Below are 17,503 nucleotides of genomic sequence, written 5' to 3' on the forward strand. Positions count from 1 at the left end.
TAATGAAAAGGTCTTGCACTAAACAAACAATTTTTATGGGTTTTATTGTTTCTTGCACTAACTCTGTAACTGAAACCACATTCTACAAGCACAATCAAAACAAATTGGCTCCATTAAGAAGACCCCATTGCATTTCTTTCAGCTAACAGTTTATGCTTAGAATATTGATAAGTACTGTCTTTTACTTAGATAAAGCTGTGGCTGTGCTTTCTACATGTCTGGAAAGTGACAATCTCCTTGACCAGCAAATAGGATGTTCTGCATTTTGGGCACTACTCCATGGTTATCAAAAGGTAAGTTGTAAGGTTCACCCAAACACATCTGAAGCAAAACTGGAAGTGTATTTCCTTACTTTTTATTTTTGAGAATCTAATAGCGCCCATGATAATGCAAAGTAATTCCTTATAAGAATATTTCCACAATACCTACACCTAAACTTTGTATACAACTTTGAGATTTCCAGAGCTATGTATGTGGAGTATTATTATTATTAATCTGGATTGGAGCTGTACCTTGTGGAATTTCCTGGGTAATGATCTATTTGGTATTTTTCTGTTGTACACAGTAAAAATTAAATGTGGTAAATATTTGTACCTTTTTGAATATTTTCATTGGATATGATTTGTTAGTAGGACCGAGCCAATATTCTTGCACTGCTCCTTTATCTTTTTATAAATCAAACCCAAAGAAGTCCAGTGTATTATCTGATGTATTGCATTATATCAAATTCTACTTCTTTCTCAGGCCAAAGCTACTCTCAAGAATCCATTAATAAGGGGAAGAATTGAAGAAGCCTTGTCTACGTTAAGAAAAAGTAGGTTTTTATATATTTGTTATATATTTTGTTTTATATATTTTATTTATTTAAATTATAAACTCTAGTTTCTTAAAAAAAAAAAAAAAAAAAAAAACTTTTTGCCTTTTCAGTAAGTAGTGTCCTTTATAACATCCTCTATTTTTTTTTCTATATATGTCAGTGGAATATGGCACAGCATGTGATCACTGAATTCACAGGATACACTTGCCGCTTGTCTATTATAAGGGTTATTTGAAACAATATTCTGTGTCACCTATTGTTAACAATGATTCCTTTTCTTATTTACAGATTCCAGTGTTTTACAAGGGAGACTTGAGATTTATCATTTAAAGTGTTTGGAAAATCTGGATCTTCTTCTGAGCAACTGAGTGGGGTGTTTTGTTTGTTTTTTTGTTCATTCGTATAAGTATTCCTGTTTAGGGGGGCTGACATACAGGGTGCTTCATTGCCTACTGCAAAATCTCCTCTCCTGCAGAGGTAACACCTGCCCCTTCACATTAGTTGGAATTATTTATTGTAAAATACATTACATGCAGTGATCCTGTGTAATCACTCAGAAATGCCTCCTTCCACATTTTCAGGCGATTACCCGGGGTCAGTTTATGTATTGTGTTTTACATGCGGTGATTCCAATAAATGTAATAGGGCAGGTGTTGTCAGGCACTTTATTGCCTGCGGGATAGATCATTTCCAGGTGGATGATGAAGCACTCAGTGAGTCAGGGCCCCTTGGTCTTATATGTTGTTTTTCTTTAAGAACGTCCTTGATTGAAATTCATCTTAGAATACAGAAACATTCCCATATTGATTAATTTACTGTGCTCATTTGCTTTCCTGCTTGGAAATGGGGAACACTGTTATCATATGAAGCCAAAAATGAGGGACTGATATTGAATATGGTTGAATATAATATGTAGCAAAGGTTGTAGTTTATATGGTAATGTAACAAAGCCTTAGTCGTATAAAACAAAGCTTTAAATAATGTATATGCTTGTTTTCTAATACATTTCTATGTATTTTTATATATATTTTTTTAATGAAATAATAAAAATGATTGACTCTTAAATAAATTATTAGTATCATCTTTTTATGTTTCTGGTAATATCTTTATTTTGGAATTAAAGTGGTCACTAACCTGGCAAGGGGAGATGCCCTTGATGCCCCTGTTCCTGGTTAAAGTGCAGTGTAGGAGCCAGCATTCCACCATCTTATGGGCACAGAGGTAGCAGGTGCACTAGGCACATACCTCCTCTGTTTAATATATTAAATAATTATTGTGGATATATAATGTCAATAATTGAGTATTGTGCAATGGGTCCTGTAGCAAAAAACAATCAAACAATATGCAGAGGAACTAACTTTAGCACTTCACAGCAAACAAATTCAAGTCATAAGATAAAGCATAAAAAACATTATATTAAAAAAATGTCCTCTGATGAATTGACTTATGGTGCAAAATACTGAACTTACAGTAGCAGCATAAAGCTTGCACATACCTGTAACACTAATGATCCATGCCTTCATAATTGTCCAAAGCGGCTCCCTGTCTATTGATTTTGTTAGGCCATCCCTTGAGTGACACAAATACCACACATGCTCAAAACAGTGTGCTGTTGAGGCTGCTATTGAGAAACTAGCCTTAGGGTTGTGATCAGCAAAGTATTAGCAGAAAGGAAAGTTATAATTGTCAATAGAGGCTGATACTACAGGGCTGATTATTAATTAAAGATGCTCTGGTTTCTGCTGCTGTGTAATGTGAATTGTATGTGAATTTTATTGTGGGAGGAAATAATTTTCATTCTGGAGAGTTTACTGCTGATAATTCTCTTTTTGTTGTGGGTGTATACATGATCCTATGTCCTGTTTCCAGTGTTTCGCCCTATGTACTCCGCCATTCATACACTGCAGAGCTTGTAGTATGCTGAGGTTAATAAATGTGTGCCAACAATCTGCATCCTCTTCTCTCCTCCCAGGGGGTATACTCCCCACAAATTTTGGCTTGTTAGACTTTGTCCCTTGAGAATGCCTGACAAAACAAAATGTGTTGTCATCACTATAGCACCCACTGTATTCACTTAATTCCAGTATGATAAAGTAAAAATCAACAGTATTTAACTGGTGCGGTTTTCTCCTAACAGGAGCACCAGCCCGGGGTAAAAGGTAAGCGATTAAGCCTAACATTTGGCACCCCCAGTGATTTTTACCTTTCCTTGTCCTTTAAGTAGATAATATACTACCTTTAAAGGAGAAGGAAAGTGTAAATAAGCAAGTTCAGGGAAAGCCTTACCTCATTGCAGCCTACCAGTGCCCCAGTGGCAGTGATGGGTGCCCCAGTTTAAAAGATCCTGCTCTGTCAATTTGCCAAACACTACAAGAAGGGAAATAGGGCTACCCATAATCCATTGTGCGGCTCTGAAGACCAAGACTGAGAGACATGCGCAATGGATAGTTTTTTGATAAGGCGCATGCTGGCTCGATTGCACCAGCCCTACTGGTGACACTCTAGGCTTATACTCGAGTCAATAGGTTTTTCCAGTTTTCTTAGGTAAAATGAGGTACCTCGGCTTATATTCGGATCGGCTTATACTCGAGTATATACGGTAATAGTTACTTTAGGAGACTGCGTCCGCCAATTTGTTTGCGATCACATTGCCCTGCACGTGTGCAAATGTTCAGTTGTGCGCACCAGCTTCAAGGGATGATAGCAGGTATGGGACCCATTATCCAGAAAGTTCCAGTCATCTCCCATAGACTCCATTATAAGCAAATAATTCTAATTTTTGAAAACAATTTCCTTTTTCTCTGTAATAATAAAACAGTACCTTGTATTTGATCCCAACTAAGATATAATTAGTCCTTATTGGATAGAAAACAAGCCTATTGGGTTTAATTAAAGTTTCAATTATTTTTCAGTTGACTTAAGGTATGAAGATCCAAATTACAGAAAGACCCCCTTTATCTGGAAAACCAGAGAAAAAAAATTTCCACGCAACAAATTTTTCCAGATTTTTTGTAAAACAATTCGCCAATGGCAAAATTCACTGCAAATCCATGCCTGGCGAAAAAATTTGCTCATCACTAGTTACAACAACATGCGGGCTGCTGCAGTCTCAATGCCATACCACTGCATATTCATTTAAATTACTACTATTGCCTCAGTCTAGTAAATTTTGTAAACAAAGATAAATACACCAGAATTTGAACTGTCTCACATCCTGTAGGATTAGTTAAAGGGAAACTTCAGCTTTTAAACGCAAATTTTTTAAAGAGCCGACACAATACAGAAACCCCTAATATACCTAATCACTGAAATCTGTTCCTTCAAAAAGTATGAATAAATACCATTTTTATATGCTGAAATCCAGATGTTAAACAGTTCTTTTCTTCATCTGAAATCCTGGCAGGGGAGGAGGGACTAGAACACTGATTTCACAATTTGTAACCACTTCTCCACAGTTTACAGACTGCAGGAACTACATAACCCACAATGCACTGCACTGCAATGCTCCTTTCCTTATTGACAACGTGTGTGAAGTGAATTGTGGGGGGACAACAAGGGGCAGGTTTAGGTAACTGTTCCAAACCATATTATGATAATAAAAATCATGAAAAGGCTGAATATTTTTTTTACTGGTGTATATTGCAAAGTTGCTTGAAATTATGTTTACTTTACAAAAAGCTTAAGTTGTGTTTGGGTGGAGTTCCCCTTTCCCCAGGCATCAGGAAGAATCATTTCCCATGTTGGCGGCATCTCCTTAGTTACTCTATAGTTACCCGTGCCACTTCACCCCCTCTCAGTCACTCTGTATTGGGCTGTGCCATGGTAACCCGTATGCACAATATCACATCAAAAACACAGCCACCAGAAGCAGCCTGCCAGAGTAATACATGCTCACAGAGATTCCAAACAAGTACAGGTATGGAACCTGTTATCCAGAATACTTGGGACAAGGGTGTTCTGGATAAGGGGTCTTTCCGTAATTTGGATCTCCATACCTTAAGTCTACTAAAAAATTAATAAAACATTGAATAAACCCAATAGGATTGTTTTGCATCCAATAAGGATTAATTATATCTTAGTTGGGATCAATTACAAGGTACTGTTTTATTATTACAGAGAAAAAGGAAATCAGTTTTACAATTCTGAATTATTTGATTACAATTGAGTCTAAAGGAGATGGGCTTTCCGTAATTCAGAGCTTTCTGGACAATGGGTTTCTGGATAAGGGATCTCATACCTGTATAGCAAATATAATGATACACCAAGTTGAGGACATAATATATGAGAGCAAACCTGATTTATCCAATAAAAGAATATAGAAAAATAATACATACCAATCTTGGAAACAAAATCATAGTAATCTAAAAAGATTTTTTTGCCAATCCAAAATTATACCAAAGGTAAATTAAAACACTGACCTGTAATATAAAGGGAAAAAGTAGTAAAAAAATAAGATGGTAAAAAATGTGTTATTGTATATTGATTTTTGTAAAAATAGCTAGTTAAGGGTATTAACACACACTGAAGTTTGTCGCCCCCCGTCAAATCTCTGCAAATGCAGATGACAAGTCTCCCCAAAATACCTTCCCACCTGCAATAAAGTGAATTGCCAGTGGGAAAGTACATGGGGCGCTTTGTTTTCTGAAGTAGCGCAATGTTTTCCTGCGTAGGAAACTTGGGCAACCTCAGAAAACAAAAGCACAGTGTATGTTGCACCTTGTCTTGAAGGGGCCTTTATCGCTTGTGTGTTTGCATAGAACCCACTATATATCTGGTATTTTCTTTTTTCATTATCCTCTAATAGTGAAAGAAAAAAGACGTGTCTATAAATAGTGTTCAACCAAAAGTAAAACCCACTGAGGAAATGATAAAGCTGCATTTCCTACTTATGAAAGAGTCAGATAAATGCCTTCACTTTCTATATACTTTATACACATACAGACTGCTTGAGAAGATGCAGATTACTATTGTAGCCTTGTGTCTGCTGTTCCTGCAACAAAGTAAGAGGTTTTTTTAGTACCTTCTTTAGTTGTTACCTTTTTGTGACCAATTGCATTGGTTTTTATTATTCATTGGTTAGAAAGAATTTCAAACTTGAAAATATATTGATTCACATAATCCAAGTGGTCTTAAAATCAATAGTGCCCATCAGTAAATGTATTTGCTTTGTATGTATCTATTTATATATCATTATTAGCAGTTATTTCTAACAGACACATTAAGGGTGATGACACACTGAGCTACTTGTCATAGCTACTAAATGCAAGAAAATACCCTGCCATAGACAATACTGAGAATTGCCTCTGCTAAAACACAGAGACAATTATCAGCAAATGATCAGCATTGTCTATTTCTGTAGTCGTGACAAGTAGCTGCTTCTAGTAGCTCTGTGTGTCTTCACCCTAACACAAGGCATTACAGAGATTATGCATGGTTCTGCTTATAGACCAAGCACTGTACATTGTTTCCAATATATGATGGGGCATATTTATAAAGGTGTGTAAAATAGTTTTTTTTTTTTTGTTTTTTTTTCCAATTGTTTATTTTACATTTTGCAATTATGGGAAGGGATACAGAAAGGAAAAAGGGAGGGAGGGGAGGGGAACAGTGCTCTTATACAATTTGTCGTTACTTAACAATATAAATTTCAGGAAATAGCTGTCAACAAGTCATTGCTAGTTTATCACATAGCTATAGAAAAAGACATAAATTGTAGTAGTTAGGTAAAGATGCTGACTTGAATGGCAGCGATTATAGTAACAGTTATAAAGAATATGTGTAGTTTAGCCAAGGTGTCCATATGTTCCAGTATTGTGAACTTTTATTATCAATCAAAAATGTTATTTCTTCCATTTGTCTTATTTCGTTCATATTATTTAGCCATTCTATGAAGGTGGGGGCCTCCATGGATTTCCATTTCTTAGGTATAAGTGCCTTTGCTGATTGTAGTAGATGGAGGGTAAGTGGGTCTGATACTGTAATATTTTTACCGGGGTAAATATTAAGTAATATTGGAGCTGGGTCCTCAATGGTAAAATTAAAATCGGTTATTTGGTTTATTGCCCCTAGTAGTTCGGACCAGTATTGCTTCAATCCAGGGCATTTAAGCCAAATATTGGTGTGAGTGCCTATATGACTATTACATCTCCAGCAAGTTTCGGGGTTGTTAGGATACATTTTTTTTAGTTTTGCAGGTGTGTAATGCCACCTTGTAACCAACTTATATATGGCTGTGTAAAATAGTTTTAAAATACACCACACATTGCCACAATGCTATGCTATGTAAAATCATGTATATTTTAAAGGCGAAGGAAAGCTTTAATCACTGGGGTGCCAAATGTTAGGCATGATTTGATATTGTGTGTTCAGAATTCAGTCAAAATAAACACCTTCATAATTTCCAACACTATTAGGTTTGGAATAGATTCTACCTGCTGATGTCAGAAAAAGTGACTGTAAAACCAGGAATAAAGAAAACCAAGGGTTACAAATACTATTATACATGTTTTTCTTTTCTTTTAGTTATTGCCAATGACAGAATAGTAGATACCACCGTGGTTTTGAGAAAGAATTTGGACTTGGAATGCATATACCATGAAGAAGGAGTTATAATACAGTTTGATTGGGCTAAAGTTGTTGAATCTTCTGAAGAACAGTTGTGTTCTATTAGTAGAACTTATGGCAAAGACATTACAGAAAAATACAAGGGCAGAGTGAGGTTTCTTAATGAAGGGTCATCAAGTGATGCATCTCTGAGACTGACTGATACTTCAGATGATGATATTGGTATTTATTATTGCTATATCACCACTTTCGCAAAAGGAACAATTAAAAAAATAATTGATGTTCGAGCAGGTATGGTGTATTTTATATGAACTATAACAAATATTTTATGTGCGGTGGTTTATTAATGTTTTATTTATTTTTGTGCTAAAAAAGACACAGCATCCTACAACACTGGACACTAATAAAGAATTAGGAATTTCACAATATTAAACCTCAGGTTGTAATTTGGACTGGAGAATGTTTCTTCAAGGTGGTGCAATTGCTTGTTTCGGTAATCACAAGACAAGAAACATGGTAATCCCCCCTAGGGATTGAAATCACTAACCCAATGTACTATTTTATTGAGCACCACACCAGCATCTTAGAGTTAATTTACAGCCCAAAGTGTACTTTTCCCTGCAGTGATTTGCAGGTTTAACCACTTTCATTAAAAGTATTTGTGTCAAAATGCGTTCCTCGCTCCTCCTTATAGTTGCATTCGGTGCCGCTCAGTCCTTTCTGCCTTCTGTTCCAAATTAAGTGCTGCAATGCCAATTTAAATTGAAATAGGGCGCACAGATCACTCACACGTCAGGTATTAGCCCAATTTACAAGTGCATGGGCAGTTGTGTCTATTTTGGTAAATCGCATGCAATTGAAGTAGGCTAGCTCAATTGAGGCAAGAGAATCATCTGTTTGCATTCACAGTGATGCAAGAGTTTTGGGGGAAAATGCTGCATTGTGAAAAAAACATGGAGATTGTGCTTGAAATTGCATTTTGCTCACTGCACTTGCGGGTGTATATGAGCCCCCTTATCTATTTTTGAGAAATCCATTGTAGGTACCCTAGGCAGTTCTTATACACAGTACAGTATCATTCAAATCTGTCATTTATTATGACCCTGGACACAAGTACTAGAGAGCGAAGGGGTGCAAAATTACCATGTGTGTATGCATCTTCCCACTTCCCATTGGAGGGTCCAGAAGAAGAACCACTCCTGCTCCCTATCCTTATATTCTTATTATGTGGTGTCACCTGCTTCTGACAACCTTGTGGCGGCTATCCCAAACTCTCTGACTACAGAACAACCTCCTGCTAATCATTCTACGAAATACTGGGTATTAACCCCAAAGAGGCCACTAAAATTTGTTGAGGGTTTTGTTGTTGTTACTCCAGACATATCCAGAATATGGGCAAGCCAACAATACAATAAGAGATGCATTTTATTGCTGCAGAGAATAATTAGGCTGTGTGGGTAGAGAGAATGCATATCATATATTCCACCATTGTATTGACTGGTATAATGAAATCCATCACATAATATAATTATGGTCATTTGCCAAGCATTGATAGTTAATTGGCCAAGACATAATGGGTTAAACTATGAATGAATTAATATCCCTGAAATTCTTTTCATCTAATGTACTGGATTATGTTCTTCAGTAACACAATTCTACATTACTTTGTTCTGTTATGTTTGTAGATGATTTCGGCAAAATAACAGCATCATCTCACCGTACGTTTAGGAACCATGAAACCATAACTTTGAATTTCCACTGCACTTTAAAAGCAAAAGTTAAACAAATAACTGTGAAAAAACTTTCTCATGGGAAGATGGACACAATCGCTTTTTGTAATGATGAGATTCACACGCCAAGATATGGACTTAATGACATCAAACACATTTCTCTCAACTGCTCGAGCCTTTGCAATGTAACTCTTGGCATTCAGAATTTCACCAGCAAGGATGAAGGGCTTTATATATGTAATTTTACCACAGAAAAAGGAAATGAAGCCACTGTGGTAAATGTGAGCAACGGTGAGTGAACATAGGTACGTGCAAATATTTGATTGGGCCGCAGATTGGGAGCAGGATGCTCTTTTAGACACCCATTTATAGAAAAATACATAAGAGCAGGGGTGCCCAGATTTTGTCACCCTGTGATCTACTCTTGCCACCTGGCCTCCATCATGAGATCTACCACAGTTAAAATAGTGCGATGTCTATCATTTGGCGCAATAAACAAGAAAAAGTTTCAATCTACAGTATGTTTAACAAATACACATAGCAATATATAAATATATACATTTGCATTTAATGCCCACATGACATTATTCAAGTGCTAACTTCAAGTTTAATTTGAAAGGATTGTAGTAGTTTTTACTTGCCTTCTTCATGGCTCACTTTGTAGTCTGCACACAGAAACATATATAAAATGAGAACAAATATATACAGTGGCCTGGTGGGGACAATCTTCTATACTGGAATGAAACTACAAAGACGGATGGCTTGAGCAGCTGCACTCTGGGCTGGGGAAAAAAAGAAGTGGCGGGATGTCATCCCACTGCATTCCACCTCAAGGTGATCTACTGGTACACCGTGATCTACCTTTTGGGCACCCCTGCATAAGAGTGTATAGATAGATCTGTATAAATATGTTTATATTTGTGCACTGGGGATAATTTAAAGGGGTTGAACTTGATGTACTTTGGACTTTTTTCAACCCAATTTTATTATATTACTGTGTAAAGGGATCTGGCTAGTCAATGATGCACACAAGGAGAAGAATGAGAAACTAAACCTCAGAGAAGCAAACACGCCTGATTCACCATTGCTCAGAAATTGGGCTATTTCCAAGGCTCCATGCTTGCTAATTATTTTTTCCTTTACATTATCAACTAGTGATTTCTTTGAATTTATATTTAAAAATTTAAATAATTGTAGCATTATTTTCAATCTTTTCTCTATTAAGAAGTGCACCTGTCTCTCATTCCTTTTATATGGGGAGGATCTGCCATATTTGCTGTTATTGCAATAATCATCTTCACAACCCTTTGCATTAAAAGGTAAGATTTGTTTTGCTAATTTAATAACTGCATGCTAACAGCATACATTTAACATGATCCACAAAGATATAAAAATAACTATGCTTTTAAACTACAACCAGACTGTCTTAGTAAGTAGGGAGCCCACACAAACAATGCCATGTGAACAGAACACTGCTACCAATCCCCTTATAGTATGTTTTGTTTCAGCTCGAGCTTAATTTTTAGAATTTATAAGAACTGAAGCAGTACTCTTATGTTCTTAAATGTCCAAAGAAGGAAGTTATTTTAGTAATAATGAAATGCCTAACTTTTCAGTAATGTCCATGGTGCCTGCATTTTCAATGAACTCAAAAGTACTACATTGTATTGTCGGTTAAAAAAAATTCTATTTAGAGCAAACAAAATGTAATAATCATATCAGGGTCGGACTGGGCCAGCGAGGCACCAGGAAAAAAACCCGGTGGGGCCAGCAGCCCCGGACCTGATCCCTGCTGGCGCTCTCTGCATCCTCCCCTAATTGCATGGAAGATATGTATATAAGGGCCCTGCACCTCCCAATCCGACCCTGAATCACATATTCAATAACCTATAGCTGGCAGTGAGTTGGGTTGGTTAGGAACCCTGCATGTTATCTATGAAAAGAAAAGGTGGAAGTGCATTACAAAGACTAGTATAAATGAATTTTCCTTTATCTAGCTGCAGCAGCATTATCAGGCCAATGCCTTTGGCTAATATAGGTAATTACCATAACCATGTGGGTAGTGGCAGTCATAGCTAATAAACATCCATCAATAAGTTTTCAAAAAAATCTAAAAGTACAATTTAATGTTAATTTCTGACGATAAATTCAGATCTACTCTATATTTAACCTATTTACTGCCAGCCCCCTCAAACGCAAGTAGTTATTACTTGATTGCTTGCATTGGAGATTCAACACAGATGTAAATATCCAATAAAGTCACTTAAATCAACAAGAGTGCAGAACTAAACAAAATAAAATCACTATAAAAAATCAATAAAATAAAAAATAATTGATAGCTAATGTGATTAGGGGTCAAAATAGCCTGGTCCACTTGTTATACTGCCCAATAATAGCTTTGAGCCAAAATCAAGCTAAAGTGGTAAAAAAGTAGGGAAGTGCATGTGTGCATGTGTGTTTGCCCTTTTGTACAGCATCTGTGTAAATGTGTGTTTAACCTTCAGGCAGAAAGAAGTGTTGCGTTAGCAGCAGGAAGTCAGGGGGTGATACAGAGGGGTGAGGGTCCCAAGATTGCAAAACTCTGTGCTGCTACGGTAGCTACAGCATTCCAAGAAGCTCCATCCAATGTAGATCTGGCGAGCAGGCAGGAGTTATGTGTTTGGCAGGCAAAAGATTAGAGATATATGCATCATATTTATTTATAATAGTTTTAAGTATTTACATTTCCACTGATAATCTGTACCTCTGCTTAGAAAACATAAACATGAAGAAAAAGAAAAAACTCTGCAATCAAAAGTAAACTTCAGATCAAAGGTAAGCATGTAACATATCTATATGTTTATTGAATCAGGTAAGCGATTAACATTTTGGCACCCCCCCAGTGCCTTTCCTTCTCCTTTAAGTACAGATGCAGCCAGGAAGTTTTCACATTTTGTCTTACCATGTCCAGACACCATCTTTAAGTGTTAAGTCCTGCCTCTAAATTGTGATAAGTGAGTGCAAAGACATTCCAGCCAACTTGGAACTTGGCTGCATTTATAGTTCAGCTCCATTTTTAGGATGTATCCAGCTAGAAAAAAAAATGAATGTAGAGCAGGTGAATGTTATAATGTTAGCAGCAAAGGTGAACCATAACTCCCAAATGTCCTGATTTTTGTGGGACAGTCTTGATTTTAACAGCTCAACCCGCAGTCTTGGATTCTTACTGAAAAGTCCCTCATTTGCCTTTGATCTCCTGCACTGAACACTATAAAAGATACAAGGTTTCTCAAACTAAATTAGATAAGCAGGCTTTTGGCAAAGAGCCCAGAAAACTCAACACCTGCACTTAGATACAATTGTAACTGACAAGATAAACAGGATTGCATTTTAAAGGGCAATTCCTACTAATAAAACATAATCAACTAATAAAACATAAAACAATACCCCAAACCCCCCGAAAATGTGTAAAAACTTTACATAACCTGTCAAATTTTGTAAAATTGGAGTGGTATTTAGGGGGTGTGGTCATAAAAATGGGCATGGTCAAACACATTTTCATCTCTTTTTGTCCCTTTTACAATTTTTCAAATGACCGGGAAGTATGGTGAACTCTTTTATAGCTGCTATTGTGACAAACAATTGTAGCTGCTGGGAATTCTTTGGTTTGAATTTTAGTTAATGTGCCCCATGATTTGATTAGAAAAAAAATAAGCAAAAGAAAAATTAAATATGCTGTTTGCATAAGTATCACAACCCATTCACACAATATGGCTCCTCCTGCAGAGCTTTCCTTCTCTCTTTTGCTTCATGATAACTAGCAAGGTCCCCCTAAACCATACAACCAATGTGCCCCAATATGGCTCCACTCCCCCATACCTCATGATAACTTGCAGAGGAGCACAGTGGGATTGATGGCCAGGGCAATTATGTCAGAATTCCTGGGAAAGAAAAGTTGAGTGGCCAGAAAAGATAAATGATAAGGGACTAAGGGCATTGTGCAGAAGAAAGAACTGTGTTGTCTCTGACTATCTTTGTCCTTTAATTGTTAGTCATTAGTAACAATCCCTATGAATGGAACTACAGGAAGGAGTACATGACAGCAGATCTGCTTTCCTCTGCCTGGATACAGGGAAGACAAAAGCAAATGATCCACTTTGTGCGCCCCTTCCCTTAAGGCTAATAAAATATTTAAGCATTAAAAAAAACTATTGTATTGTTTTATCACCAGTATGAATTAATGCAGCTTAGTTACCATCAAGTACAAGGTACTGTTTTATTATTACTGATAATAAGGAAAATCAGTCAAAAACATAAGAATTGTTTGATTAAATTGGAGCTTTCTGAATAATGGGTTTCCATATATTATGATCCCATTCTTGTATTACAATAAATTCCCCATTAAATAAGAGTGCATTTTACCTTGCCATTGTTTTGTTTGTGTGTTTCAGCCTTCAATAAACAATACAACAAATTCAGCCGAGGAGGAGGTCTTTTATGCCAACGTTCAACCAAAAATGAGAAGAGAAAAACAAGTAATTTTTGTTTCTGTTTTACCAACCAGCACATCCAGCAGCGCAATACATTAAACAGAATTCAGATTCATATGCAACTACTTTGTTTGATTTGTTTTCTTGGATTAAACCTTCGGTAGTTCTAGTACTGGTTTATAATTACTTATATTACCGGTAAGGATAAGGGGTCTTTTTGTAATTTGTAATATCTGAGTTTGGATCAAGTACAAGCTCTGATTTTATTATCATAGAGAAAAGGGAAATTGTTACATTTAAGATTTTGTTGTATTATTTGAAGTTTGTTGTTCTTTCAAAATAGAGGTATACAGAAAAGAGGAAATGCATCTTTGGCCAATGAGCACAATAAGAAAATAACATAGCATCTAACAGGTTTTTCAAATCTACAAATTTATGGCCAGAGTAATCTCCTGATGGAGTGACTGCCTTTGGCTGCTCCTGTAAGTTTGAAAGGGAAGCATTGGCCTAGGGTAGCTAGGGAATGAGGAGATTAAGTGGCAAAGTGAGCTGGAGGGGAGGAGGGGGAAAAGGTGAAAACAGCAGCTCTATGGGGTCTATTTATTAAAGTACGACAGGTACGAATTACAAAAACTTTGTATTTGATTGTACTGTGCGTATTTTCTGCGACTTTTTCGTATTTTCTGCGACTTTTTTGTACCTTGCGACAAAATTTGTGCGACATAGTCATATTGTCGCGCCGAGTACGAAAGTTTAGGATTCATTCAAGCTTCGGTATCGTGACTTTCCTTGGGCCAGGTTGGAGCTGCAGAGTGCCATTGAGTCCTATGGGAGGCTTCCAAAATCATGCACTGAAGGATCAAAGTCGGAAAGCTTTTCCTGCCATATTGTTCGTATATGAAAATTTTGTGACTTTCGGATCGCCAATACGATATTATTGTGACTAATACGATTTTTTTGTAAGCATTTTCGTGATATTTGCTATCATCAGAATTTATTGTATTTAATCAGAATTTTTCCCAATTCGGGATTCGAATTCGTACTTTGATGAATAGATCCCTATGTGTCACAATAAGGTAATTCAGAGTATTCCTAGGTTTTGTCTCTCAAACTCTACCCAGGGTAGCCACAATAATGTATGGTCATAGCCCTCACCCTACAATTGGGCCCAAATGGACTCCTTTGATCTAAACTACTTCACCTTTAGGACAAGCGTCAGTTGGGAAGGGGTGTTGTCATATTCCAGTTGGCTGGTCGTAGGGTATTTTAGCTGTAAGGATATGGGTCATACGGGTCTTAGGACCTGAATGAATTGATAGGCTTACCTAAAAGGTAAGTCAGAGGGTCAGGGTCAATTCTGTCTTTGAAGACAACGGACAGGGTGTCCGTCACCATTTCCCAGGATACCCTGACTACCTTACATATGGAAGGGAGTTCCCTTTCTCCCTACAACCTAAGAAACAAAGGGAGAAAAAGGCTCTTCCCCATTAGGTTGGAGAGTCATTTAAATGGGTCTTTTACCCCAAAACATATTTGTTTGCATAATGAAAGAAATTTGAATTCTAATCAACTTTCCAGTGTATATTTTTCAATTATTTTAAAGTTAAATATAATTGCTGTTACAAGCTGTATTTGTTCTGTAGTTCTGTTCTCTGGGTCCGACTCTTCAAACAATGTAACAAGAATCAGGTCTCCTGGTTTTCTAATCAGCTGGCTCGTAACACTGTTTCAGCAGTCAGAGCCCAGAGTGCCGGCAATGTAAATAGCAAGACTGCTAGTCACTGCTTTTAATAGCAATTATAATTACAAATATCTTCAAAGCCATTTAACATTTTTAATGAATATAAATTACAAGTTGCTTATTATAACATATTTTTTATTATGCAAAAAAAAACCAGTTTTAAGTGGTGAACACTTTTAAAGTTCAATAAAATGTTGCTGCACATGAATGATGCGGATAAGTGATATTAGTGTATCTATTAGCTGCACCAGATTAGTGCTGCTACATCCTCTGCTCCTTCTCTGATCAATCCATTCATAGCCTGCTGCATTTAATGAGTCATTTGCCAACATCTGGAGCTGAAGGAAGGTGGGTTGTGGGGAAATGGAATGCAATCATATTTCATTCTTTAGCAATTACTTTCTGCTCATCTTTTTCCATTTGGTCCAGATGTTGTCTTAAAACTAAACTGTGCAACAGCAGCAAAAAACAATCACATTTTGTATTTAATCTGTTCATTTATGTCCATGCATCTTAATTGCAATTCTGTCTATTGTTTTGTTTTAAAAGCAATTACGTGCTTTTAACATAGAAATTCAGAATATAAAGAAATACAATATATAAAGAACAAAGAACATTACTGCTGACTCAGTGTTCAGTAAAAAAGTAATGGGTCTGGGCAGGGACTGGGTAGGAGAGAGGAACGAACAGGGACTGCAACAAGATGGGAGTAGTTGCAAAGTGAGGGTGAGGGGGTGGTTGTGGCAGTGAGGCCGGGGGCCTTGCCATGGGCGCCTTATTGTGTAGGCCAAGCTCTGTGCTTAACCACGTGATATGTAGGCCACTTGAGTTCCTCCCCTTTTTATAAAGTGCCTGATACTCATGTCCTTTAGCTTTTACATACATTTTATCTCTGGTTCCACTTTGTTCTTAATGGTAAATATAAGGCTTATATATGCCACCTGTCCAGCATTTGTGCAGATACATCACATACATATGTAAAAACTAAATTTTGAACTGAATACAGGAGTTTCAAGGGCAGGCAGGTTTAATTTTTTTTGTTGGATCGGGAACCGCATCGGCTCATTGTTATGGCCAAGTGGTCAAAGTAGCCTGATATTGGCCTCCCTAGGTAGCATATCAAGAAAAAAATCCACTTGTTTGGAGACCTCCCCAAATGAGTGGATCTTAGCATGCCTGGCCACCTTAATTTATGGGACTAATATGAAAAAGACATTGTTGGGCAGATTTATCAAAATGTGAGATTAGAGTTTACCACAGAAAAATTCACCCACTTTCTATTCATTCCTATGAGATTTTTAGAAGTGTATTTATCAATGGGTGAAATTTAGAGTTCACCATTTGATAAATACACTTCTAAAAATCCCATATAAATGAATAGAAAGTGGGTGAGGTTTTCTGTGGTAAACTCTAATCTCACATTTTGATAAATCTGCCCCTGTGTCTTTACTTTATAATGCAATTGACCATATAGAAGCCCTATTTGCATAGGCAGCTATTTAGTTACATTAATGTATTCCTGTACAAACCTTAACTGTATGATACTGTTTATTCACATGGAAGCTGCTGCATTCTACAATATTTTCCAGTTTTTCTGCTGACAGTGTAAACTAGCAGAATGGCAAAAGAAATCAACACATTTTGACAGGCAAAAAAGTCGAAACAGCTAAATTGCTCCAATTATTTTGGTCCCAGCATTATTTCTCAATATAGTGTTGCAACTATATCTGTTGAAAATAAGCACCAAATCCAACTGGTTTTTAGAAATCAAACTATTGCAATACCATTATGTTTTAGAATGACCATTTTAACACGTTGTTTCTCAAATGCTCATATGTAATAGATACACTAGCTGTTCTGACTGTAAATACCCATCACTTGGTTAATTTCAGTCTTACTGTTCCACAAATCAAAGCAACCTGTGAGGAAAATTCTTTTTAATGAGAAATAAATGAAATATTTTACCATTGGAGGCTGTGCTCGGTTTGGATTTTGTTAAAGAAAGCCAGGGGCAGATCATGTAAATACACTGCGCAGCACAAGTCAGGGTGACGGAGAAATATGTGTGCTTATAGAGAATTAGAAAAGACAGCACTCCATAATTATGTTAACATTTTACTTTTAATTGCTCAGTGATTTGGCTCACTCGTAAGCCATTATCCAGGGACGCAAATTATGTATA

General features: G+C 36.7%; 2 protein-coding genes across 3 annotated transcripts in view; both read left to right on the plus strand.

Annotated features, from left to right (window-relative positions):
- rttn (rotatin) overlaps positions 1-1,900 on the plus strand; it is an 83,995-nt gene extending 82,095 nt beyond the window's left edge. For both annotated transcript variants that reach the window (XM_031903768.1, XM_002939620.5), the window contains exons 48-50: positions 190-293; positions 745-814; positions 1,106-1,900. In XM_031903768.1, the coding sequence (XP_031759628.1) occupies positions 190-293; positions 745-814; positions 1,106-1,185 (254 nt within the window). In that variant the 3' untranslated portion in view covers positions 1,186-1,900. The remainder of the gene's footprint in view (positions 1-189; positions 294-744; positions 815-1,105) is intronic.
- A 3,857-nt stretch (positions 1,901-5,757) lies between these two features.
- On the plus strand, positions 5,758-9,542 carry LOC105947528. Its single transcript, XM_018094885.2, has 3 exons — positions 5,758-5,817; positions 7,340-7,672; positions 9,067-9,542. Exons 1-3 carry the CDS (start codon positions 5,772-5,774, stop codon positions 9,408-9,410), a joined length of 723 nt encoding a protein of 240 aa, XP_017950374.1. The 5' UTR covers positions 5,758-5,771; the 3' UTR covers positions 9,411-9,542.
- Positions 9,543-17,503: the final 7,961 nt, after the last annotated feature.

This window comes from Xenopus tropicalis, chromosome 6 (assembly GCF_000004195.4).
Source record: "Xenopus tropicalis strain Nigerian chromosome 6, UCB_Xtro_10.0, whole genome shotgun sequence".
Lineage (NCBI taxonomy): Eukaryota > Metazoa > Chordata > Amphibia > Anura > Pipidae > Xenopus > Xenopus tropicalis.

What these genes read in the sequence shown, in the direction of transcription:
- LOC105947528 (XM_018094885.2), top strand. Translation starts at nt 5,772, where the DNA reads ATGCAGATTACTATTGTAGCCTTGTGTCTGCTGTTCCTGCAACAAA. An exon ending in TCTGCTGTTCCTGCAACAAA is followed by an intron (nt 5,818 to 7,339) that starts GTAAGAGGTTTT and finishes CTTTTCTTTTAG; the next exon opens with TTATTGCCAATGACAGAATA. An exon ending in AATAATTGATGTTCGAGCAG is followed by an intron (nt 7,673 to 9,066) that starts GTATGGTGTATT and finishes TTATGTTTGTAG; the next exon opens with ATGATTTCGGCAAAATAACA.